The sequence below is a fragment of the Triplophysa dalaica genome, chromosome 6 (genome assembly GCF_015846415.1).
Source record: "Triplophysa dalaica isolate WHDGS20190420 chromosome 6, ASM1584641v1, whole genome shotgun sequence".
Taxonomy (NCBI): domain Eukaryota; kingdom Metazoa; phylum Chordata; class Actinopteri; order Cypriniformes; family Nemacheilidae; genus Triplophysa; species Triplophysa dalaica.
This window is the reverse complement of record NC_079547.1, coordinates 26,094,092-26,118,068: the sequence shown is the minus strand read 5'-3', so window position 1 is coordinate 26,118,068 and position 23,977 is coordinate 26,094,092. Positions and strand designations below refer to the sequence as shown.

General features: G+C 37.9%; 2 protein-coding genes across 2 annotated transcripts; one reads left to right on the top strand and one right to left on the bottom strand.

Moving 5' to 3' along the window:
* The first annotated feature begins 749 nt into the window (after window positions 1-749).
* tnnt2b (troponin T type 2b (cardiac)) lies at window positions 750-10,005 on the top strand. Its single transcript, XM_056751056.1, has 14 exons — window positions 750-778; window positions 900-910; window positions 3,860-3,898; window positions 4,178-4,204; window positions 4,351-4,372; window positions 4,459-4,519; window positions 4,678-4,794; window positions 4,882-4,959; window positions 5,349-5,456; window positions 6,946-7,058; window positions 7,169-7,259; window positions 7,443-7,483; window positions 8,965-9,156; window positions 9,851-10,005. The coding sequence occupies exons 1-13, from the start codon at window positions 750-752 to the stop codon at window positions 9,017-9,019; spliced, it is 792 nt and encodes a 263-aa protein (XP_056607034.1). The 3' UTR covers window positions 9,020-9,156; window positions 9,851-10,005.
* Window positions 10,006-23,559, bottom strand: pkp1b (plakophilin 1b). Its single transcript, XM_056751438.1, has 13 exons — window positions 23,228-23,559; window positions 22,127-22,224; window positions 20,141-20,583; window positions 19,126-19,267; window positions 18,834-19,038; window positions 16,834-16,993; window positions 15,408-15,525; window positions 14,445-14,621; window positions 13,845-14,015; window positions 12,520-12,676; window positions 11,995-12,193; window positions 11,832-11,916; window positions 10,006-10,550 (listed from the first exon to the last, which is right to left on the bottom strand). Exons 1-13 carry the CDS (start codon window positions 23,409-23,411, stop codon window positions 10,476-10,478), a joined length of 2,214 nt encoding a protein of 737 aa, XP_056607416.1. The 5' UTR covers window positions 23,412-23,559; the 3' UTR covers window positions 10,006-10,475.
* Between the last annotated feature and the right edge of the window lie 418 nt (window positions 23,560-23,977).

The following is a 23,977-nucleotide window of genomic DNA, read 5'->3' as shown; positions in this document are numbered from 1 at the left end:
CTGACAAATGAGCTTCAGAAGAGATGTCAACAATATGTCAAACTGAGTCTGCGATCAAAGTCAATATAATTGAAGAATTCAATATCAACTCAAACATTTCTCATCACATCCAGATGATTTGACGTTGACACTCTACATTCAATAACACCTCCAGACTCTACATGTGTCTCATTTGACTCATAAAAGTCATTACGATCCTTATACGGGACTGGCTGAGATGATTTGTAGAATATATGACATCACCCGTCAGTGTGAAACTGGGACTGATCTTTGAGTCGGGGGTATTAGGGCAGATGGTAAGAGATCTACAAATAGACCCAATACAAACCCAGAGAATGTGTCCAGCTATTGTTCTCTGACCTGTGTGTGTGTGTGTGTGTATGTGTTCATACGTGTTCACATAGTACTTCTATAAGAACATGAACCTGACATATATGGTCATGTGATCTTATATATCATTGAGCTTCAGATTTAGGAGCGCACAGTCGGTGGGCACAAACTCTGGGAAACACTTCATTGTGTCGTGACTAAAGGTAAGAGGAAAATCTGCACTGTATATTTCACATCTTTCAGTTTATATAGAAGATGAAGTGATCCTGATATTACCTGAAAAACAAGTTTGTAAACCAGATACCGTTATGGGATATACTCTGTGGTCTTTATTTTATATATATTATATTTGATTATCTTTGATTTTTGCAAAACTGATAGTGTATATCTGATGTTTATAGCAGGGCAGTGATCTAAAGATGTCAGAGAAAGAGGACACTGAGTATGAGTAAGTGTGTGTGAGAAACAAACTCAGAACCCGACTGTAAACTCATGCCATTCAAGTTTAATACATGTGAATATTTATTTTGTGATTGTGTTTCAAACGTTTTGCTGTTTCTGTGTTTCAGGGAGCAGGGTGGTAAGTTTTCATCTGTTTTTCTTGAGATTCCGTATGTAAATCTTAACACAAAACACAGTGACAGTTATAGTCTCTCTCTCTTTCAGTGTTTGGTATAGGTGTAACCTTCTGTAGTCAGGTTTAGTCCGTTAAATCAACGTTGCCTCATCTAATCTTTTTATAGTGCAGAGAAAGGTGTAAACATTTTGGCTGATGAAAGCATATTTTCACACAAATCATCTAACAGTATGTGAAATATATTGATCTGTTGCACAAACTCGTGCACGGTTGTGAAACACGCATACAAATGTGACCCTGGATGACCCTGTTCTTATGGGTAAATTTTTTGAAATTTAGATTTTTATATCATCTGAAAGATAAATAAATTGTTGTTAGGATAAGACAATATCTGGCTGAGATACAACCGTTTAAAACTCAGGAATCTCAGGGTGCAAAAAATCTAAATATTGAGAAAATGACCTTTGAAGTTGTGAATCAGAGGCACTGTGACAGGACCTTCACTCACACAAATAAAGTTTTGATATATTTAAGGTATGAAATGTATATACTTCATGGGTCATGATCTTTATTTAATATCCTAAGGTTTTTGGCATAAGTCAAAAGTAGAAAAATGGCTTTTATTAAAAATGTTCCTGTGCTACTTAAGACTGGTTTTGTGATCCAGGGTCACAAATGTCCAGAGATGAGATTTTGTTTAATAACGTGTTATTAAATATGATCTGTCATTGCGTGACACAGTGTTAATAAAGAGGGATATAACGCACATTATTCACAGATATTGACACCTACCAAATTACACCGTTCTCATGACTCATAATGATGCAAAGCAGTCACCAAACCACTGTGAATAATCACCCGAAGATCAGAAAATGCACTTTTACTTAAAAGTTCTATTTTTTCACCGATCTGACCCTAAAAAACAACTTTCATGCGTTGACTCAGAGTTATATTTTGGATTTAGTTTCATGTTCCAGACAAAACATATAAAAAAATGATTATGTTAATTCCCACATGATACATTATAAATATGTGGTACATTTTAATATTTACTATAGTAAACTGGGGTAATTTTTAGTATCATGTTATATTATTTTTGCACTTTTTTCATGTGTACTACAGTATGCTGTAGTATGAATTAGTGAATTGTAGTAAATACTTTAGTATAGATTTACCATAGCAATATTCACTACTTTACTACGGTAAATAGCAAAGGATACTCGAGTGTGTGGTCATGAGATGTGTTGGCTCATTCTGTAAGAAGGTATTTCAGTCTGTGTTCTGGATTGGAGATGTGAAGTGGATCTGTTTGGAGCTGTTGTTGGGAGCACAAAGGCGTCTCATTCTCTCTCCGAGTCTTGACCTAAATGAGCCTCAGGTTTCCTCCCTTCAGTAGATCCGGTTTATTCATCAGCTCATCTGACACCGACAGAGAGAAATGTCACATTTACTTTCATAGACCAGGAGTAGAGAAACAGAAGTTGTGTTGAAGAGAGATGAGTGTTCTGATTTCAAATAACAGACGGATAGAGTAGAACAAGGATTCATCTGTGTCGAATCAAATCCCTTTGTTACCACTCAACCATAAACATAAGAGCAACAGTACTGTAGGTGAAACACTTGCAAAGGTGCAGATCCAACCAACAATGCACTATGACAGATTTCAAGTAGCAAAGAATAACAACACTTTACAGTTGACATTTCTTTGACAAGTGTTTAACCAAAGTGTAATAATGACACATAATTTACATGTGTGTTACTGTGAGAGGGCATTTGACCATGTCTTGATGTCTCTACCTGTGTTTGTGTGTGCGCATTTGTGTGTGTGTGTGTTTGTGTGTATGCGTGCATGCGTGTGTGTGTGGGGTGATATCATGTTCTTTGGCATCAGATGGTGATATTTAAGTGCGAGGTGTGTTAGCAGGTGTAGCTGGATGGGTTTAAGGGTGGAGGATTTTCACTTTCAAGCACTTTCCCAAACCACATTGATTATGTAACGCCATTGAGCGATGTAATCCACATATCTATTCATGTATTGTGTCAATGAATGGACCTGTTCCTCCACTCCACTGTCAAATCTCTGAAATTTGACAGTTGAATCTTTTGAAGTGTGTCTGTGTTGGTGTTTAAATAGATATAAACCTCCTTTTGAGAAAAAACTCGTTCAAACGCTTATGTGGGTAATGTGTGCTTGGGTTAAGGTCAGACTGTAAAAGGAAATCAGTATGTGCGTGTGTTTGACATGTATGTGCGGCTCTTTACACGCGTGTTTATATTCTCAACATCATGATGATGTCAGAGGAGCTGGAGGAGATGGATGAAGATATTCTGCACGATGTTCACCGGCAGCTCGATAAAACACATCAGATAAACATGTTTGACTTATTTCTCACCATAAAAGAAATGAATTCATAAACGTATTATCGTCATGACAATGTAACACATTTTAATCCAATTCTCATTAAATCTATTAATATAGATCTCCTCTGAAGATTCTCAGCATTAAAACTAATTCAGTCTAGACAAAAACAAACAAATAACACGGCAATGTATTATGGTATAAATGATTAAAACACAATATACAGTATCATAATTAAATCATTCATGTAATTATATATCATTTTGACAAATCATGAGATAATTATAAGTTTTATTCAAGATTTGACTTCCTTGCGGATTTCAATTTAAAAATAAACTGTTTTCAGACAGGATTTCACACAGAATCAAACGCTCCCCTAATGAGAATCACCATTGAGAAATGACACAAAATAAAATGTGTGTGCACACAAACGCTTGTGAGAATTTTATCATGAAAATGTGCAAAATGTGTCATACTTATAAAATATGTCTTGTTTCTCAGGTTCACTCAAATAATGAATAATGAGAATAAAATGTGACTTTCAGTATAATATTTGGTCACATTGTCTCTTGGTGTTTGTGTTCTTGTTTCAGGGCTCGTGAAGGATCAAACGTCTGTTCCACAGCAAGCAGGTAAAAGATTCATGTTCAACATCCTTCAGCGAGAGTCACTATTACACACACATTTACTCATAAATGTCAAATAATCTGCATATTTATCAAAAGACTGTTAGCCTGAGATGTTTTGAATAAGATGACCGACCAGTTGAGCCAGAAGAGAAAGGTTTCTGTTTGGATTCTTGTCTCTGTTAAGATCTTTCAAGCCTCTGGGCCTTCAGCTGCATGTTTGAGTTGTTTTGTGTGTAAAAGCACATTTCACCTCTCCTGACGGGGTCATCTGGTTTTGTTTAGATGCTGCTGAAGAACCCGGAGAGGAAGGTAAATGTGACACCATCAGATCAGGTTCTACCTGAAATACCCGAATGAACTCCTCGACCCCCAAACCACATCATCAAATCATCCTAAATAATATATTGTGTATTTGAGGTGTTTTTAAAAGCTTTTCTTTCGTCTCAATCATCCAGAAGGAGCGAAACCAAAGCAAAAGTGAGTGTCATTTGGATCGTTCAGAATCCCCACCATCCATATGACAAAACATTCACGTCTTCTTGTTTTTGATTGTCTTTTTTAAGACCCTTTGTACCAGCTTTGGTTCCTCCAAAAATTCCTGATGGAGAGATAGTTGATTTTGACGTGAGGGCTGTTTGTTTACATTGTTCATTGTGCATCCAGGCTGTAAATTATAGTGCAATATCTGTCATAAATCACATGTAAAATGATATGTATTTAGAGATTCCTACAGCTCTGCGGTGAAGTTAAAATGTGTAATTAGCTCTTTTACATAACCTTAGGATATTCATCGCAAACGTATGGAGAAAGATCTGACGGAGCTGCAGACGCTCATCGAGGCTCACTTTGAGAAAAGAAAGAAGGATGAAGAAGAGCTCATCAATCTCACACAGCGAATCGTAAGACCCCTTCATCTTTGAAGAAGCTAAACAGCAAATGTTCAGCAGGGATAAATTGATTTAACTCTTTGGTGTTGTGAAACTCAGGAGAACCGCAGGTCGGAGCGCTCCGAACAGCACAGGATACACACCGAGCGAGAGAAAGAACGTCAGATCAAACTGGCCGTGAGTCTCTAAGAGAGGATGAGTTGTAGCATATAGAGCTTGTTAATCGATGTCACGCGTGTTGAATGTTGCGCCATGTTTGGAGGACGGCTGCTGGTGCGTTCAATGCAGTATTTTGATGGTTTAGAAATGTAACTTTGGCCGGTCTTGTGGTGTTAAAAACTGCATTAGCATTACGCAGAGTCGTTCTGGATAATCCCCTGGTTCTTCACTTTTGATTTCTCCACATATCAAACAAAACAAGTAACAGTACATATCACATAATAGCAGTGGAGTATGATCCTCCCAAGATGGCGGCGCCACTGCAACATGCAACATAGGGCGTGACGTCAGCTTCACATTCTCTTAAGCTCACTTTAATCATCAATCATTTGGGGGGGGTTTATTAGGAGGAAAAGGCACGAAAAGAGGAAGAAGAAGCGAAGAGGAAGGCCGATGACGATGCCAAGAAGAAGAAAGTTCTCTCAGGCTTTCAGTACACTGGATACATGCAGAAGGTAATTATTTGGGTTTAAAATCACTCACACACACACACAACTCACTAAACATTTCACAAAGCACACTGAATATACAACTGATGAATACAGAGACCTTATTTCACAATCAACAATTCAAACTATCGTCACATGAAGAGGTTAACCGCTCAATTCGGTTAAAATAGTTCATTTTCATGTTTAAAAAAACAGCATATGCTGGTTAAGTAGGTTCTGAAGCATGGCCGCTGGTTTGTCCTGGTTTAAGCGGGTCCTGAGCTAGTTAAAGAAGGTCCTTAACCAGCTCAGGACCATCTTTAGACAGCAAATTACTATCTTAAACCAGCTCAGGACCATCTTAAACCAGCTCAGGACCATCTTAAACCAGCTCAGGACCATCTTAAACCAGCTCAGGGCCAGCTAAGACCAGCACATGACCCTCTTAAACCAGCTCAGGACCATCTTAAACCAGCTCAGGGCCATCTTAAACCAGCTCAGGACCATCTTAAACCAGCTCAGGACCATCTTAAACCAGCTCAGGACCATCTTAGACAGCTCTTGACCAGTTTGAACTTGGCAGAAACCAGTTACCATGCTTCAAAGCCTACCCATCGGCATATGCTGTTGTTTTCAACAGGATTGACATTTTCCAAATCTTTTTGCCAGTTAAAATACCACACAGAATGTTATTTTCAATTTTTGGCATTGCATTGTGGGATGCGTCATCTGGATTAATTTACAAAATGTAGGCAGTTACAATATTAAGGAAAACAACAAAACAATTAATCTCAGCTAGACAATAATAGATGGGGGGCACGGTGGCTTAGTGGTTAGCACGTTCGCCTCACACCTCCAGGGTTGGGGGTTTCAATTCCCGCTTCCGACTTGTGTGTGTGGAGTTTGCATGTTCTCCCCGTGCCTCGGGGGTTTCCTCCGGGTACTCCGGTTTCCTCCCCTGGTCCAAAGACACGCATGGTAGCTTGATTGGCATCTCTGGAAAACATTGTCCATAGGGTGAGAGTGCGTGAGTGAATGAGTGAGTGTGTGTGCCCTGCCATGGGTTGGCACTCCATCCAGGGTGTATCCTGCCTTGATGCCCGATGACTCCTGAGATAGGCGCAGACTCCCCGTGACCCGAGGTAGTTCGGATAAGCGGTAGAGAATGGAATGGAATGGAGACAATAATAAGAGAGTGTTACACTGAATTTCACATAGAAATATTCTTTATTTATTCTCTATTTGTAAATTCACAGGCTGTTTCCAGTACACACACTATCTAGTGCAGAAATGAGGATGAGCCATCATGAGTACTAGTGTGTTTCTTTACTTCTAGTTCAATTTTGAAATGATCCTATGCAGTTTCTCAAGTCATTATTATTCATCCTTTCATGTTTTGACAGGTGTATAATTACTTGTTATGTAAGTTCTGCTCATTTCCAATGAGAAACTGTTTAATTGTTGCCTCAATTGTTGTATATTGAAGAACCTAAAAATCAACAAACTTTCCTTTCAGACAGACAAAAGAGGCGGACCAAAGAAACAGACCGAGAGAGAGAAGAAACGAACCATCCTCAGTGAGCGACGTAAAGAACTGAACATGCAAAACCTTAGCGAGGACAAGCTCAGGTGAAAACACGCAACACACGTGACCGAACTGTCAAGATAGTGTACAGACTACATGAGTCTTCAGTTATTTCACACACATTCTGGTTGATGGTGTGTGTGTGTCTCTGCAGAGAGACGGCCGATGGACTGGGCAAAAGGCTGCGAGAGCTGGAAGGAGAGAACTTTGACCTGCAGTTCAAACACACACACCAGAAGTATGAGGTAATTGTGTGACCAGAACACAACGTTACACATGAAAGACAAAACATCAGCATAGATGCGGCCACACCCCTCTTGGCTTTGGGTCTGTTCCCAAAGATTCACTTTGATTGACATGAGAATAAAGTGAAATTGTGCGCCAGTGAATCATCTTCATGAATCACGCTTATCATTTCTCTTTCACAGATTACTGTACTCAGGAATCGAGTCAGTGACCATCAGAAAACGTGAGTCAGTTTCACACACTGTTGATTTACAGATCTGAGTCTGAACTCAATTCAGATTTTGACTGTAGCTCAAATCAGATCAACATCATCTTACACATTCACAAGGTGCCTCATTTGTAGGAATTCACACGATGTGATTGGATCCAAGAGCAATGAGTAGCCCCGCCCCTAAACCCAATCCTCTGAACACAGATTGTATGCTGATGGGGGATGTTTGTGGAATGTGGATGCTCTTAATCACACGGCAAAATCAATCTCTTACTTTTTTTCTCTTGTTTTACAGTTCCAGTACTGAAACAATGATGAATTAGTGGAGAAGCAAAATGATTTAAGATATAAAGTCTTGTTTTCTGGAGAAAAAGAAAGAAATAAGAGAGATTAAAATTGAGTTTATGGCTTAAGCGAATTAAACATATTTTAGTAGGTTCATAAAAATAAATTTAAAGTTTCAATTTAACAATATAACAACAATAAACCTTAGTCAGATTAATATTTACATTTTAAGTAACGTTTTATTTTAAAATCTTTTTTTTTATGTATACATATATATTTTTTTAAATGCTATTTAATTTTACATTTATGAAACTTTATTATTATTGTTTCAAACGTAAAAATGATCATTTTCACAGAAAACAAGATATCAAAAGTCAGTTTGCTTGAATCTTGATTTAAGAATGTTTAGATACTATATCTAGTCATTTTATATAGAATTTATTTTCATGAGGGTGATCAATAGTGAATGAGGATAGATAACTGTGATGAAATATAGCGATGGGTCTCAGTCACGACTCATTTGACACTCATGACAGCGCTCGGCTCATCTGGTGTGGTCTGGCGTTTCTTTCCTGAAGCAGCGATTGACTCTTTGTTCTGATCATTGGGCTTTAATACAGAAACCCAAAACTCCCACTATAAATTCTCAAGTATACTTTAGTATTTACTATAGTGAACTGTAGTATACTTACCCAACCCTACTTAAAATCCTACCTTATATAAACCTAACCCTACTTTAAAAAGCCGTAGCTCAGTCATATAAACATTTTCTGGGATGATTTAACCCAACATTGGTGTTTGTACCTGTTTGACCCAACACTCGGTTGAAAATAACCCAACATTGAACTTTACCATAGTAAACACACAATGATACTGTTTGGCCTCCGTTTGCTGGAAAGGTTCTTCAAAGAATACCACAGGACATCATGCAAGTGTGTGTGGTATTAACATGGATTTAGCGTGCTGTATTTTTATGATGCGCTGGTTGAATGTGGACAGCTGCAGAATGGTAAGTCATGTGAAAATCTGCGGCTTCAATGAACACGAAGGACACAAGATTCTATTTCAAACAATCAAATGCATTTAGATGTGTGTTGGGTTTCATGTTGACTGACTCACATGGACCTGCAGGGACTTGCGCGGGTGTTGTGTTTGTGTATAATCTGACTCTTGCAGAGAAGCTCAGTGCCATTGTGATGTTTAAGCAGGTTTGGAAAACACGGCGAGCAGGGCTTACTAAGAAAGGATTTGACCTCCCGGTAGCTCTACACGCTTCTTAAGACCCATGTAAGCCCACAATGAAAGCTCCTGTGAGTCACGCGGGAGATGGAAACGCTCTGTTATTCAGTGGGAGTGTCATGAGAATGGAGACACAGCTGTTGTAGACGTGAGGTTAGAAGGTCAGTACACATCCACGATGAGGTCAGACAGACCAGAGACTCCTGTGAGATCTGATGAGAAGCGCTGAGAGCGAGTGGAATGATGAGAGATGATTTACTATACACACAGACTTAATAAAGACCCTTAAAGGGTTCTGTACAGCGATGCCATAGATAGAGAAAACATTTCTTCATTATCAAATGGCTTTTTTTACATTAGAACAAAAGAGCACATTACTCTCCTTAAAGATGTAGTTTGTTGTGCTACGTTCTATGAAATGGTTAGAACTGAATTACAACCCAAAAGGTTCAGTCTGAAGTGTTGGGAGAACCTTTGAAACATTTGATCCTTGTTCTTCAGAAAGCTCTTAGCGTTGGGTCATAGATGAAAACAATGTCACAGGTCTCTTCTAAACGGATCAAGACATCACAGAAAGAACTTATTCACTTTAAATGAAACCACACTGTGAAAAAAAATCATTTTACAGAATTACAGTAGCGTTATTTTCTTACAGATTTTTCACGATTAATGTCCAAAAAGATATTTTACTGGATTTGTTTTACAGTGTTTATATGGTTTTGTTGTGTTCTTTGGTATAAGACCAGGGCCTAAAGCAAAACCAGCCCAATTCAATGTGAAACTGACTTTATGTTCTTGCAGTTTGTCTATTTATGGATATTCATGATTTTATAAATAAGCTGCTTTTTTCTTCAGTACCAAAAGCTCTAGAAGTAAGAGAAGACTGAAGAAATGAAGAGCAGAAATCTCAACCCTCGCAGAGATGGAAGTGTTTCAAAGCCTTTGTTTGTCTTCTTGTGTTGGTTGTGGAAATGATGTGATATTGAATAATTAAAGCCGACACAAACGAATGGTGTTGAAAACTTTATTGAACTTTACTGAGAGCTGAAATATGACAAACTTATGCCCACCCATAATCTTATAACCATAATACATGTGAATATGAGAACAATGAGCCAAAGAAAACAATCACTCACTGGTCATATCATATATGAATCTATATCTCTCTATATATATTCTGTATGAATTTGCACAAACACGTCTGCCTGTAACACTTGAGAACCAAAATGACATTAAAGAAATTCAAACAGATCGTAAAGAGTACCAAAAACATGGCTTTGGTGAATAAAACTGTCCTCGTGAGAAATAAAAGTATCATGTTCCTATCACTCTATTTGACATTGTTGCTTAAAAAAAAGTGTCTACTTCCCCTAAAAAAAAGCTTTTGAATCAAACTATTGCTCTGAAATTCTCAACCAGAATTAAAATGTAATACAATAAAACTGTGGTCTTTGTGTCATGTTGTCTGTCAGCGTGCCGGTCAGTCGACCACCTGAAGAGACCTGAAAGCTGCTGATGTGGCATCGTTCACAAAAGTCTTCTTATCCATCCCTTGCTGTAAATACACCAACACAAAATCATCGTCACTATCATCAAGTGTCATATCTGCATCACAAAAGTACAATAGTGAGTGAACGCTCTCGCGTCTGCCATTGGTCAGACAAACATATTCTCCTGTGAGCTGAATCTGTGAAACAAACATGATGGATGTTTCAATGGAAACCAGTAAGGTAAGATTCCTCACACGGGTCATCTGGACACACACACACACACACACACACACACACCCACACCCTTCTCTTTCTCTGCCGAGTCTGCAGAAATGGTGTCATGAGGTGTGGCTGAATTTTAACTGCAAGTATTCTCACACTGTCTGAGTTACACCCAAATTCTAATCCTTCCCTCCCTGACACACACACACACACACACACACTGACCTCAGGCATGTCATACAGAGACGCCTTCCTCCATGATTATCATATTTACTTCATTCATGTTTATACTAAACGTGTAAGAGCTGGTTTGGAAGGAAACATTTCTCTCATTGTCTTTTTTATTGCTATTTTACAAACTCCTAAAAAAAAATTTCAACAACATCTTTTTTCTTTAAAGGATAACAAATTGTAAATAAGTATCTTTCTGTAATGACAGGTTTTTTAACTCACTCCATCTGCAACTTTTTAAAGTATAATTCTAATGCATAAATCAAATACAGTAAGAAAAAAACATTTCAAAGCTATTTTAATTATATTAGCAAAATATTTGTATAACTTTCCTGTAGCACAGGGGTTAGAGAAATGCAAAGGTCGAGGGTTGGATCACAGGGGATTGCACATAAATAGAAACAATAATGTATAGGATAATGCAACGTAAGTCACTTCAGATAAAAGCATCTGTAATATGTATATTATTAATTATTCAATATTTATAAGTAATGATGGGCTTGCCTTGCATAATGCAATATTAAAAGACGCCTTGAGATTTAAAGGTGGAATAAGTGATTTTATTTAAGTGATTGAGTTTGCTGTTTTACCGGATGAGAAATGACGTGTAAGGGTGTTGGTTATAGATTTCAAACATCAACAGCATTTTTTTATAAAAAGGTTCTTGAAAAGCAGGTTAACGCTTACAACTAATGGCTGGAACACGCCACAAGACCTTTAAAATCTTAACAGATTTATTGTTTAAAATAGACATCACACACCTGTAGAGTTCTTGAAAGTTTCAGACAGTAACACACTAACTGATCAAATCTGCAGTCCAGACTGAAAATCTGGGCAAAAGTCTTGTAGTGTATTTTAGCCTTAAGTTTCTCTGTAAAGAAATGCAGTCGTACCATTTTAAGAAAGCTCTGAAAGCTCTTATCTGACCACAGACTGTGCAGCAGAACTCCTGCGGCTGTGCTGGACTTTGGCAGAGATCTAAACAACAAACAGAGAAGAAATAAAAACACTGCAGAGTAAAATCCTGCAGTCAATGATTTGTGTTTGAACACTCACATCATGTTTCTACTCATGCCGCTGAGACCGCTGATCAATCCAGGATTTATTAAACTCTTGCCCAACTCCGGATCAGCTTTTAACATGGAGTGAGCGCTGAGAAGAGCCGTCGCCATGGTGCCGTCAAACTGAGGCGAGGAATCGTTCTTGGTCAGGCCTGAATTCACGAAGCCCACCAGCTGAGGTAAACTCTGACGGGCTTAAACAACACAACCAACTCATCAAAACACAACACAAGACTAGATACAACACGCTTACAACCTTCAACTGAAACAATCGCAACCTTTATTACCCACACATGCCCACACATCTAGAGGACAGGTCATGTCAAAGATCTGCAGTAATAAGTAAATACACTAAATAATTAAACGCTCTTTATCAGACAGACACACCCATCAATCCCATCTACACTTTCTCATGTCAGCTGTCAAGTATATGACAAACTGTCAAGAAGGGGAGTGCAGTAAAAACACACCCGACTAGAAAAATGAAGTGTGGTTGTTTAGCTGGAGGACATCGGCTCACCCATGTTTCTGTTTCCTGTACGTGTCGATCTGGACAGATTCCCCAGCAGAGCGACGGCGCTGTTCTGAAGCGCAGGATTGGATGACTGCACCAATGGACTGATGTGGTTCAGACCGTTTAACTTGTGTACAACTGTATGACTTAACACATTTGATACCTGACAACAAAACAAGATAGAAAACACATACACATTTATGAGGAATGTTTACAACAGCACACAATAAAATACAACTGCTCGCATGAATTTGATTGACTCCCTTATAGCACACATCCATCTGGCTTACGTCTTGCTCGTCTGCAACACGTCTCAGAGACGCATACAGACATGTGTAAGATGATTATGATTTACGATGGATGAAAAACTGCTCCTTCTAAAGTGTTTAGCAGATGTTTTCAAAAAAGCTGATTTTTTTTTAGCAAACGTATTACAGACGTATAGACGTCTCCGAGACGTATTGCAGATGAGCAAACTGTGTCTTGCAGATGTACATGCAGACGTCAAACAGACGTGAACCAGATGGAGTGTGCTATACGGGTTCTGCAAATTCTAGACAAGCTTTGACTGCACTAAAGAAGAGCAAAGATAAGTAAGAGATCATCCACAGCGAGCCATGCATTCAAAGGTTTGAATAAGAATATTAAAATCCTGTTTCAATGCACACCCTCCAGCCAATCAGAATCGAGTATACCAACAGACTGTGGTATAACATTTAATATAAAAGATGACATTTTAAAACATAATTACATTTGTGTTATTTCCCTAAGTTAATTATTTTTATAAGATGTGGAAATTGTGTATAACTCTAATCTCAGATATTTAACATAAATCTATATGTACATTAACCATTAGAAAGTTTACAAACACTTATAATATAAACATTTAAAAATTGTATTTATTAAAAACGTCAGAAATAATTGACTGAACAATGAAAAATGAGCAGCCAATAAGATTTGCTTGCTAAAAATTCCTTTTAAAATCCTCAAAGCTGCTTCACAAAATAGGTCAGTAGCCAGAAGTCGACTATACGGAACATATTTATTTAGATTTTTTGGTCACAAATTAATTCCATATTTCTCTTAATGTTCCATAGTTTTGATAAGCTTCCTTAATTTTGATAAAATGTGTCAAAAAAAACCATTATGAAATAGTAAAGGAGTGAGTGTTCTTAAACTTTTGACTGGTATTGTGCATACATGTACATATACAAAATATAAAACCAGAAAGCTTTGAATGAATGCTTTAACAGAACATGAATGAAATGATTCATGCTGTTGAATGTAAAGAGTGTGATATATCATGAGATGTTTATGTCATGTGTACGTACGATGCCGTCAGGAGCTGTGAGGTTCTGCAGCGCTCCACAGCTGGCCTCAAGTGTGGCGTCTCTCTCGCTGGTGCGCATCAGATCCAGATACATCTGCAGGGCTTTAGAATGAAACAGCCAGCTGACTCCTTTAGGATTATTATCCTCCATCACTGGATAGTCAAAGACGCTCTGCAACACACCAACATACCCGCACCGATAAAGATTCACACTGTGTGCATCATTTATATCAAGGACTACTTCTTGTGTGTAATTGAATATTCAATAACAGGGTTCCTAAACAGAGTCCCGCCCCATCTCACACCATTGGTCACACCATTGGTCACATCATTGGTCACACCAGGGACGGCGCCAAGGGGAAAATAGCATCCTGCACGAGTTGTAAGTGTGGACTTGGTCAAATGTGGTAGTTTTGACTTTTTTGTATTAATGATGCCCAGTCTGTGCCATCCCACTGAGAGCCAGTTCCCCAACTGTTAGTCGAGGTCTGACGCAGACTCTGGGTCACACCAGTACTTGCTGTGTCGGTCAGGAGAGTTGTGTGTGATGTAAACGTGTGTGTGATGTAAACATGTGTGTGATGTAAACATGTTGACAAACCTCCTGCTGGACTTTTTGACTCTGTGAGCTGAAGCAGCCGATGGGGCCGGCGTCTGAAGAGCTGCTGCGATTGCGGGTGTGACTGGCCAGAGCGTTCATCTTTGAAAAGGCTGAGGGCATCTCTGTTTCCAGCTGATATGTGAGGTTATGAAGAATACAAACACAATTCTCCAAAGCCTACAAACAAAAGTACCACAAATATCAACACACTCAGTCTTCATATCAACGTACTGATGTGATATCTCAAATAATAGAAACATTTCTACTAAAACTGTAATGGAACAATTGAAAATCCAATGCTTGTATTTATCATGCACGCAGTTTGAACAAATATTTACATTAAATGGATCTTGTGATTTATCACATCATTCTGTAAGAAATGAATTTAAAAAGAAAGTTGTGTGTAAAAAATAGAGAAGAGTCACATGATCCACATTAACACTTCTCTCGTTCACACACTAGAGACACCTTGAGAATCTAAAACTTATATTTTCTATAAAAAGCTGAAGTTTTTTGTACGTTATAAACAAACAGTCATCAGAAATCGGGGGGAGTAAAAACATGAAACGTTTGTTCACGGTTAAATCTATATATTTATAAAAAATCAATTAGTCAGCAACACAACTACACAACTATACAATAACATACCTGCCTTTGGCTAAGAGCAAGCTTGTCGGCTAGAAATAAAATCCAACAGACCTTTACAATTGTTTAGAAAACTTACAAGCTGTAATTACTGATAAAATCCAGTCAAAGTCTTCTTTATTTTACACACAATATAAATCCAGAGAACAAACAGTAAATGTTCAAACCGGCTGTGAAGGTTTTGGCTCTGAAATAACAGTGAGTAAAGCACCTTTAGAATACATCTACAGTTTCATGTTTTGACTGTTGGAAACACCTGCTTATCTTACACAGCATGTTTAAATGAGTCAGTCCACACACACACACACAAACACACACCTGGTTGTCTGGATTGTCATTAATAATGCAGGTCTCTATGTATCGCATGAGAGAATCGATCAGTCCTTTAGAGTTGCGCATGGCCTGACGATTGGCCAGTTTAGAGGAACTCAAGTTTCTGTGGAAAAAACAAAAGACACAATGTCAGTTTCTGTTTCTGATGTTGATGATTCCTCAAAGTATACAAACAGAAGTTAGACAAACACGTATGCCAATTTGAATGTTTATATGCAAAACTTTCTCTTCCACTAATTCTCCTCAGGGTCACATGGTGTTTAATATCTGTACTGACGTGAAAAACATGAAGAGACCATTTCAAATGTTCATTTCATCATCATTTCTAGATGCATTGCGGTCTTTTCAGTCCCATGTCTGTTGAATTTAAACAAAATCAAACCTCAGGAGTGACACAAAGTCATCAAAAAGGAACGCAAAAACTCTGAGAAAATCCAGGTTATAACATAAAAAATAAATTAGATCTTTTCCTAAATACATGTAGAAATATGACTGAAAATCTGAATGTTTTCTTTACAGTATTTGAGGTCTGAAAAATAAAATACACGTCTTCTTTACTGTTATTTCACCTGTTTCTCCAAATAAATGCAAATAGTAACAATAATTTGATTTGAAATTGGTTAGAAATATTGACAGTAATTCAGAGAATTAAAGAAAAATAATTATTTGACCTAAACACACACCTAGAAATAGTCTATTTAAAAATCAAAAAAGGCTCTCTGAAATGGTCATGAAAAAATCATGTTTTTATTATGTTTTATTGTGTTAGCTAGCTGTAACTTTTAGTTATTACATCGTTATTTTTAAATCAAAACAAACCAACTGCAGTTTGACTGATATTAATTGGAATGCACAATAAAAACATGATTTTTGAAAAACTTTAAACAGTTTTATCTCATTTTGGAACCTACAAAATGTATAAATAAATTTGCAATATATTCTCAAGAAACAAGTCAAAACATGTTAAATCACTTTTGTTTCTCACGTACATTCATTTGATTCCGTGGATATCAAAATGTTTTAAGACAAAGATACACTGTAAAAAAATGACGTCTTATTCAGCATACATTATTGTTTTTAACTTAATTTTTTCAATCTTAAGTCAAAACGTATTTATTTAAAAAGCAAAATGACTTAAGATATGACTTGATATTCTTGTTTTCTGAAAAAGCTATCAAAAAAAGTAAGAGAATGGTCTTCTGCAGTGTACAGATTAAGAAAAGGATTTCTTGAAGGGACAACAAACAGTTTTCCTTCACGCCCTGTTTAATGATCCAATAATGTCATGCAAACACTTTCAATATTTGATCCGGCTGTGAGAACAGAAGCAGAAGATCAGGAGCGTGTCACACTGACAGAGATGTTTCTCTGCTCGACAGCATCACACACATCAGTCATCATGTTGTCATACCTCAGACAGGCCGTGGTGTTCAGGAGGACCTCTGGAGAGACGGTTGTGGTGTCTGTGCTGGATGAGTATGGCTCAAGAACTTTCTCTGTGAGCACTGGCAGAGTCGTACGGAGAAGATCAGGTTTGATTTGATCTGCTGAAGACAGATTCCACAGGAGACCTGTACACACACACACACACACACGTTGAGTTTCCATGATTCATGGGGACTTTACATAGACGCAATGGTTTTTATACTGTACAAACTGTAAATCATATCCCCTACACCTAATCCTACCCCTAAACCTCACAATCACACAACACTTTCTGCTCTTTTAGATTTAAGCTTGTTTCCTCATGGGGACCAAAAAATGTCAAGGACAAGGATTTGGGATATTTCCAGCTTTGTGGGGACATTTTGTCCCCATACTATAGGGCAGTGGTTCTCAACTCTGGCCCGCGAGGTCCATTTTCCTGCCGAGTGTAGCCCGAACTCTGATATAAAACACCTGAACAAGCTAATCAGCGTCTTTAGGAATAGACGCGTTCAACTTAATGTGGCGCTGCACAAATCTATCAGCGTATGACATTTAAGTACCGCGAGAGCAATTCAAGTGCAGATTGCTCGGTACGGATTTGAATCGCTCTCGCGGTACTTTAATGTCATATGCCAAACAATCTGTGCAGCCCAACATTAAGTTGAACGCGTCTGTTCCTGAAGTCATGTATTGGCCTCTTCAGGTGTTTTATCTGAGTTTGTGCAAAACTCTGCAGGAAAATGGATCTCGCGGGCCAGAGTTGAGAACCACTGCTTTAGGGTTTACCAGGTACACACACACACACACACACACAAGCGCACACATATAAACACACAAAATGAATCCTTCTTAGTCTGGAAGAACTGAACACTAAACACAAGCCTGCTGTTAGATTACTGTTTCAAATCAATCATTAACACTTTTATGAACACACATCTCATGAATGAACACTTGTGAAACTGAACAACAAGGTTCAATAATGTCTTAATGCATTAAATAACATCGACTAACAAACTAAAAAATCATTTTTACAGCATTTCACCGTCTGTTTTGCTGTTAGTTAGTTATGGCAAATAAAATGATTTGTTTGCCATGTTAGTTCATGTATCAACTAACTGTATCAGATCCCTAAATGCGTCCGAATGTTAATGCATTATATAACAAAACATCAAAACCTTTGATATCTGCATTCAAATGATGTTAAAGATGTCTTAAGTAGGGCTGTCAAACAATTGTAATTGCAAATATATTTCTGTTTAGTGTGGATATTAATTTTGTATTAATAAACACATACACATACATGTATTAATATTAAGGAAAACCTTTTTTAATCAAATTATGTATTTATTTATATTTACCAATAGTTTTAATTCATTATAAATTATTGTTAATTTTAATATTTGCCTATATGCATGTATTTGGATGTGCTAATAAATAAATAAAAATTATGAATAGACAAATATTAGAACAGACAAATATTATGTAAACACAAACTTTTATTTTGGATGCGATTAATCGTTTGACAGCCCTAGTTTTAATGCTGCGTCCCCTAAAAGTGTTTGAAATGAAAAGTTCCCGAATGATCTACTGTTTCTGAAAATCCAAACTGCAGATTCATGGACATTCAAATTACCCACAATTCTGTGAGAGGAGTTTAGTGTCAGTGTGCACCAAAACGCTTTATATCTACTATATACTTTAATAACATACTGTAGCACGTGTCTGACTTCATACACACATTCTGTAAGTGTGTTCAAACTGCCTTCATTCATTCAAGAGGAAGTCTGGATTGTTTGCTCTACAGAGTTCTCTGTTTACTTTCCTGTAAATGATGTGAGAAAGTTCTGCCGCCCATTGATAACATTACACACAGTGTCAGCACTGCTGCACATCTGTGTTCCACTAACTGATCTGAGACACATTAAGATGTTCATGATGATTCAGAGTTTGGATCCTCTGTACAGTGATGGAGATGTTGTGTACCTGTCAGATGTTTTTTTGTCTCATCACTGCTCTCTCCCAGCAGCTGGGCTACTTTAGGAATTCCTCCGGCACGATGAACTTCATCTTTGTTTGGTTGGTTTTTAAAGACGGCGTTACGCAGCGCAGCGGCAGCGGTCTCCTGAATCTGAGGACTGGGGCTGTTTAACAGCTCTAACAGAGGAGGAATTCCCTTCAGTGTCAAAACCTGAGACACACACAAACCGTTACTGATCACACACATCACTTCATCTTCTTCCAGCAAATGTGAAACAAGATGTTATCACACACACACCTCTTGTTTGGCTTTCTCATCAGTGAAGGTGCTGTGCTGAATGTACGCGGCTCCACACAACTGATAATTCTCATCTCGCCTGGACAAATAATTCACCGCCTCCTTCATCGTTAAATCAGACATCAGTTGTTCTGTGTTCATACTAGAGAGTGAGTGAGTGAGTGAGAGAGAGAGAGAGAGAGAGAGAGAGAGAGAGAGAGGGAGACAGAGAGAGAGAGAGAGAGAGAGAGAGAGAGAGAGAGACAGTGAGAGAGAGAGACAGAGAGAGAGAGACAGAGAGAGAGAGAGAGAGAGAGAGAGAGAGAGAGAGAGACAGTGAGAGAGAGAGACAGAGAGAGAGAGACAGAGAGAGGAGAGAGAGAGAGAGAGAGAGAGTGAGAGACACAAAGAGAGAGAGAGAGAGAGAGAGAGAGACAGAGAGAGAGACAGAGAGAGAGAGAGAGAGAGAGAGAGAGAGAGAGAGAGAGAGAGAGAGAGAGAGAGACAGTGAGAGAGAGAGACAGAGAGAGAGAGAGAGACAGAGAGAGGAGAGAGAGAGAGAGAGACACAAAGAGAGAGAGAGAGAGAGAGAAAGAGAGAGAGAGACAGAGAGAGAGAAACAGAGAGAAACAGAGAGAGAGAGAGACAGAGAGAGACAGAGAGAGAGAGTGAGAGAGAGAGAGAGAGAGAGAGAGAGAGAGAGAGAGAGAGAGAGAGAGAGAGAGAGAGAGAGAGAGAGAGTGAACACAAAAACGACTACAAAAGTATACAAAAATACTAATAGTATGAATGAAAGTTTTATTTATTTATACTGATGCTACTAGTATGGACAGTAAAACATAACAGTATGTAACAGTAGTGGTCAAATAATTACAATGATAAAAAGGCTTCTATGAATAAAACACAACTATAAACATCTGTCTAAACACCATAACTAGCAGAAGTGACTAATGTTCATAATAGTGAATAAACAGAATTTATTGAGTTCAAATGTTTAAAGGTTTTTAATGAAATACAGTTAAAAGGTTAAACTCACGTGAAGCCGCCAGATTGTCGAGTCTTGGTTAATGACTTTTTGGAAGCGTTATAGGATTGAAGTGAAGAAGGTTGTCTCTTGACGGACTGATTGGTGCTGACCTTATTCATGCTGACACTTCTTCCGTACCTGTCTTTACTGTGAATCTGTTGAGTATGATTGAATGAAGGATGAGTCATCATCTTCTCAGCCCATTCTGAGGAGTATCTCCCTCGTTGGGCAGAGCCGCTAGTGGTGGAGTAATATTCCAGTTCCGGAGCGCTGTGGGTGGCTTTAGAGACGAACATACTGCTGGGTCTGGCTCTGGTAGGGATGGGTTTTACAGGAGCGTACAGAAGTCCTTCGTTCCTCAGGCTCATATGAGTAGTGCTGGAGTTACGTTGAGTGCTGCTGGAGTTATGGGAGTTGGTGGACTTGTGTATGAAGTTTTGTCTGTGCTTATCCTGAACAAACAAAAAGTGATGATGTCACATTCACAGCAGCAATCCACTGAAACACAACAAACCCTCTGTGGAACTTTATATCAAACACTTGAAACATTCCATAAACTGTCAATGATTCTTTCATTTCTATCTTTCATTTCAAACGGAATATACATCAATGTTTTTCCATTTGTGACGGATAAGTTCAGCTAAACTAGCCCACCTAAAGAGAAACTTCTCAGAGCAAGTTCTCTAAAATTTCTCCTAAACTTTTCTTAAAGTTAGCAGACTGTTCTTGTAGTAATGTTCAAACGCAATTTATAAACATTATGCGTCATGGCAATGCATGCTTTTAAAAAGGCGGGTATAAAAATGTTATTCTTACATTCATTTAAAAAATTTCATTGCTTATTAGAAATATTCGCATATTTTAAGAATTACAACTAAATGAAAACTCTTGGTATCAAATAGAGATTTCACAACCTTCAAACTTTTGGACAGCCCAGTACTCAACAGGAGTACACTGTAAAAAATTGTTGGTTCAACTTCAAAAAAAGTTTCTATTAGTCAATTCAACTAATGTTTGTATCATGTTTTAGTGTGTTAGTTAGCTGTATTTGTTGAGTTGTTATGGCTTAAATCAAAACCAACTGCAGTCTGATTGATGTGAATTGGAATGCACAATAAAAAAACATGAACGGAGTTATCTCATTTTGCAACCAAACTCTACAAATATTTTGGAGTTGAATTAACCAAAAATACATATTTATTTTACAGTGTATATTTCATTCCTCTATTCTTACAACCGCACAAACCTGTACTGAATATATCCTGAACAATTTGACATCATGATATATGTGTCTGGTTTATGTCAGAACGACAGTTAGTTTTGTTCTAGCATTTGCCGTCATGATGCTGACGAGAGGAAAAATCCTTTCTGAGAGAACACCTGACAGTGTCTGTTCATAATTTACACACAAATCATTTACAGAAGAGTTAAACACATCATACACAACATTACACGGCTCATTGAAGGAAAGCAAAGGCTTTTTAAATGTAGACGTCTTTAAGATTCCTGTGGCTACACCCAAGCATGCAGAAGGGTTGGCAGAACAGCCAAAGCCCGGCGGTTTGGTAACACAACACTCGCATGAGTCATAAACACTGAAGAAGAGGAGAGGTTTGATTCATCTTTCACTCGCTCGTCTAGCTCAAACACAACATATGAACAAGAGAAACTGTTTTTAAAACGTTGAAGTGTAAGTGTAATAGTGTTGAGTGAATGTGTGAAGGACACAGAGTTTTTCTCCACTGATGTGAAACCTTACGTATATGAACTCGATTGTCCTCGGGACTATTGTTCTTTGACTTACAGTAAAATAGCATTCCAAATCTAGAAAAGTAAACCTTAAACCTGCTGTTTTGTTATAAGCAAAAGAGCGTTTGACACTTTACACAGTTTCCATTGTTATCAGAGCAGATGAGATAAAGAGCTGATAAAAGCTGATAAAGCCGCCCAGCTGTGAGAAACGACGACTTTAAGTCAAAGTCAGTGAAGCTTTACCCCATTGGTCATAGTGTTTCCTCTGCTGATGGAGGATCCGCTGAGAGGTGAAGTAGGCGACGGCTTGAAGTCATAAAACACACTGTCACTTTCAGGGCCTAAAGGTGCGCAAAACACAAACATCTGACATTTACAACTCTGACATATTTACAGGTTTTTCATAAAACACAATTAAATATGGTTTAATATAGAGAAATATTTCGCTCTAGTAATTATCATGTAAAAATAAGTATCAGGCAACTATTGAAAAATCTATTTCATGTTCAACTTCTATATTAACTCATTTTATTTCAGTCAAAACATTTGAATTGACCCAACTAGCCTCATTTTAAAGATCAGATCAGGAATGAGTCAAATAACTCTTAACAACTGTTTCACTTAAAAAAAGGAACCTTATTCATATATCATATTTATATTATTATATATTTTTTCCCTGGCATTTGGGATTGTTGCGATGGAAGGGAATGAAATACCTTTGGAAGTGTTTTGGGCACTGAAATTATGAAATTATATATAAAAATAAAAGAATTTACAAAAATAAATATAAAATAGTAAAAAACTAATGAAACTAATGCATCCGTTCATCTATATGTTCATATGACTGATTTAGATTCATTAGCTGTGGTGTACTGTGTTTAATAATTCTGCAAACGTTATTTTTTTTACTTTGAAAGACTGTTAAACGCGATGTTTTGGTTAAAGTTATAAAACTGAGTATTGTTGTTTGTTTGTTTTGAATAAGGAACGAAGAATGCTACACAAACTGAGTGTGAATAAATAAATGGTGTCGTCGTTGGCTCTGAGGCTTTTACTGGTGAGTAAACATCCAGACAGGATCCACACAAGGATATTTCAGAAATGACTGTAAATCATCTGCAACTCTCACTGACAATCTAAACTTTGATGCAAATCTTTGTCATATATCAGATTAAAAGTACATACATGCATTACCATGAAACATGCCTTTAAACATGACGTTAGCCTTCAATGTGCGCCATATGCAGATACAACGATACCAAGCGCGTTGTGAGTGAAAATAAAAGTCTGGTTTTACAAGCAGAACCACATCTGTTGAGAAATAGACTGACAGAATGAACTCACTGGTGGGTGAAGGCAGTCCAGAAACACTTTTACTGCTGTATTTCGACTTGGTTCTCTTGATGGTGCCGACCTGATCCCGGACTCTCTGTTGCGCGGATCTCATGTGATGATCCGACGGCAGCGCCAGCGACGTGTCCTCTAGCATTCCCAGAGACAGCGCTGATTTAAAAGGTTCTGGCATCATTTTGCTTTTGTGTCCGGTCAGAGACAGGTGAGGTCCAATGCGTAAAGCTGCAACTATCTGCTCCGTCCGGCTGCTCTGTGTTCGCTATGGGTTTTGAGTCACACATAGATCCACCTGGACCCGCCCTGATCCACGCCCGTGTGACGCCCGACAGGTGGACGAAACTCTGGCGGTTCTCGTCTGGAAAAAGCGCAATTACGCGTTACGAAGTGGCTTTAAGTGTCGCAGTCATCACTTTTAATAATTTCACAAATCTAACATGCATTAAACACAATGCATGTCATGTACATGAGGAGGAACAGAGCTGAAGAGGCTGTGCTGCTGAAGGGCGTTTATGTTCACAATGGAGATCTGAGCACGTTATTGCTTTGAACAATACAGATAATAGGGAAATTGCTTACAGAATCCTTCGTCTGTGTTACAACAATACAAATAATAGAATTAATAATAACCAGTAAAGAGTCAGTACAATGGATGTAAGGACATAACTAAAGTTACAATCGTATTATTAACAAACGTAGATTTTGTTGTTTGCCAATGAAGAAAACTTTGTTAACTGTAAACCT

What these genes read in the sequence shown, in the direction of transcription:
- tnnt2b (XM_056751056.1), top strand. Translation starts at nt 750, where the DNA reads ATGTCAGAGAAAGAGGACACTGAGTATGA. An exon ending in ACACTGGATACATGCAGAAG is followed by an intron (nt 5,457 to 6,945) that starts GTAATTATTTGG and finishes CTTTCCTTTCAG; the next exon opens with ACAGACAAAAGAGGCGGACC. An exon ending in ACACACACCAGAAGTATGAG is followed by an intron (nt 7,260 to 7,442) that starts GTAATTGTGTGA and finishes TCTCTTTCACAG; the next exon opens with ATTACTGTACTCAGGAATCG.
- pkp1b (XM_056751438.1), bottom strand. Translation starts at nt 23,411, where the DNA reads ATGATGCCAGAACCTTTTAAATCAGCGCTGTCTCTGGGAATGCTAGAG. An exon ending in ATGAGAAAGCCAAACAAGAG is followed by an intron (nt 19,039 to 19,125) that starts GTGTGTGTGTGA and finishes TGTGTGTCTCAG; the next exon opens with GTTTTGACACTGAAGGGAAT. An exon ending in TTCAGAGCTTTCTTAAAATG is followed by an intron (nt 10,551 to 11,831) that starts GTACGACTGCAT and finishes GTGTATTTACAG; the next exon opens with CAAGGGATGGATAAGAAGAC.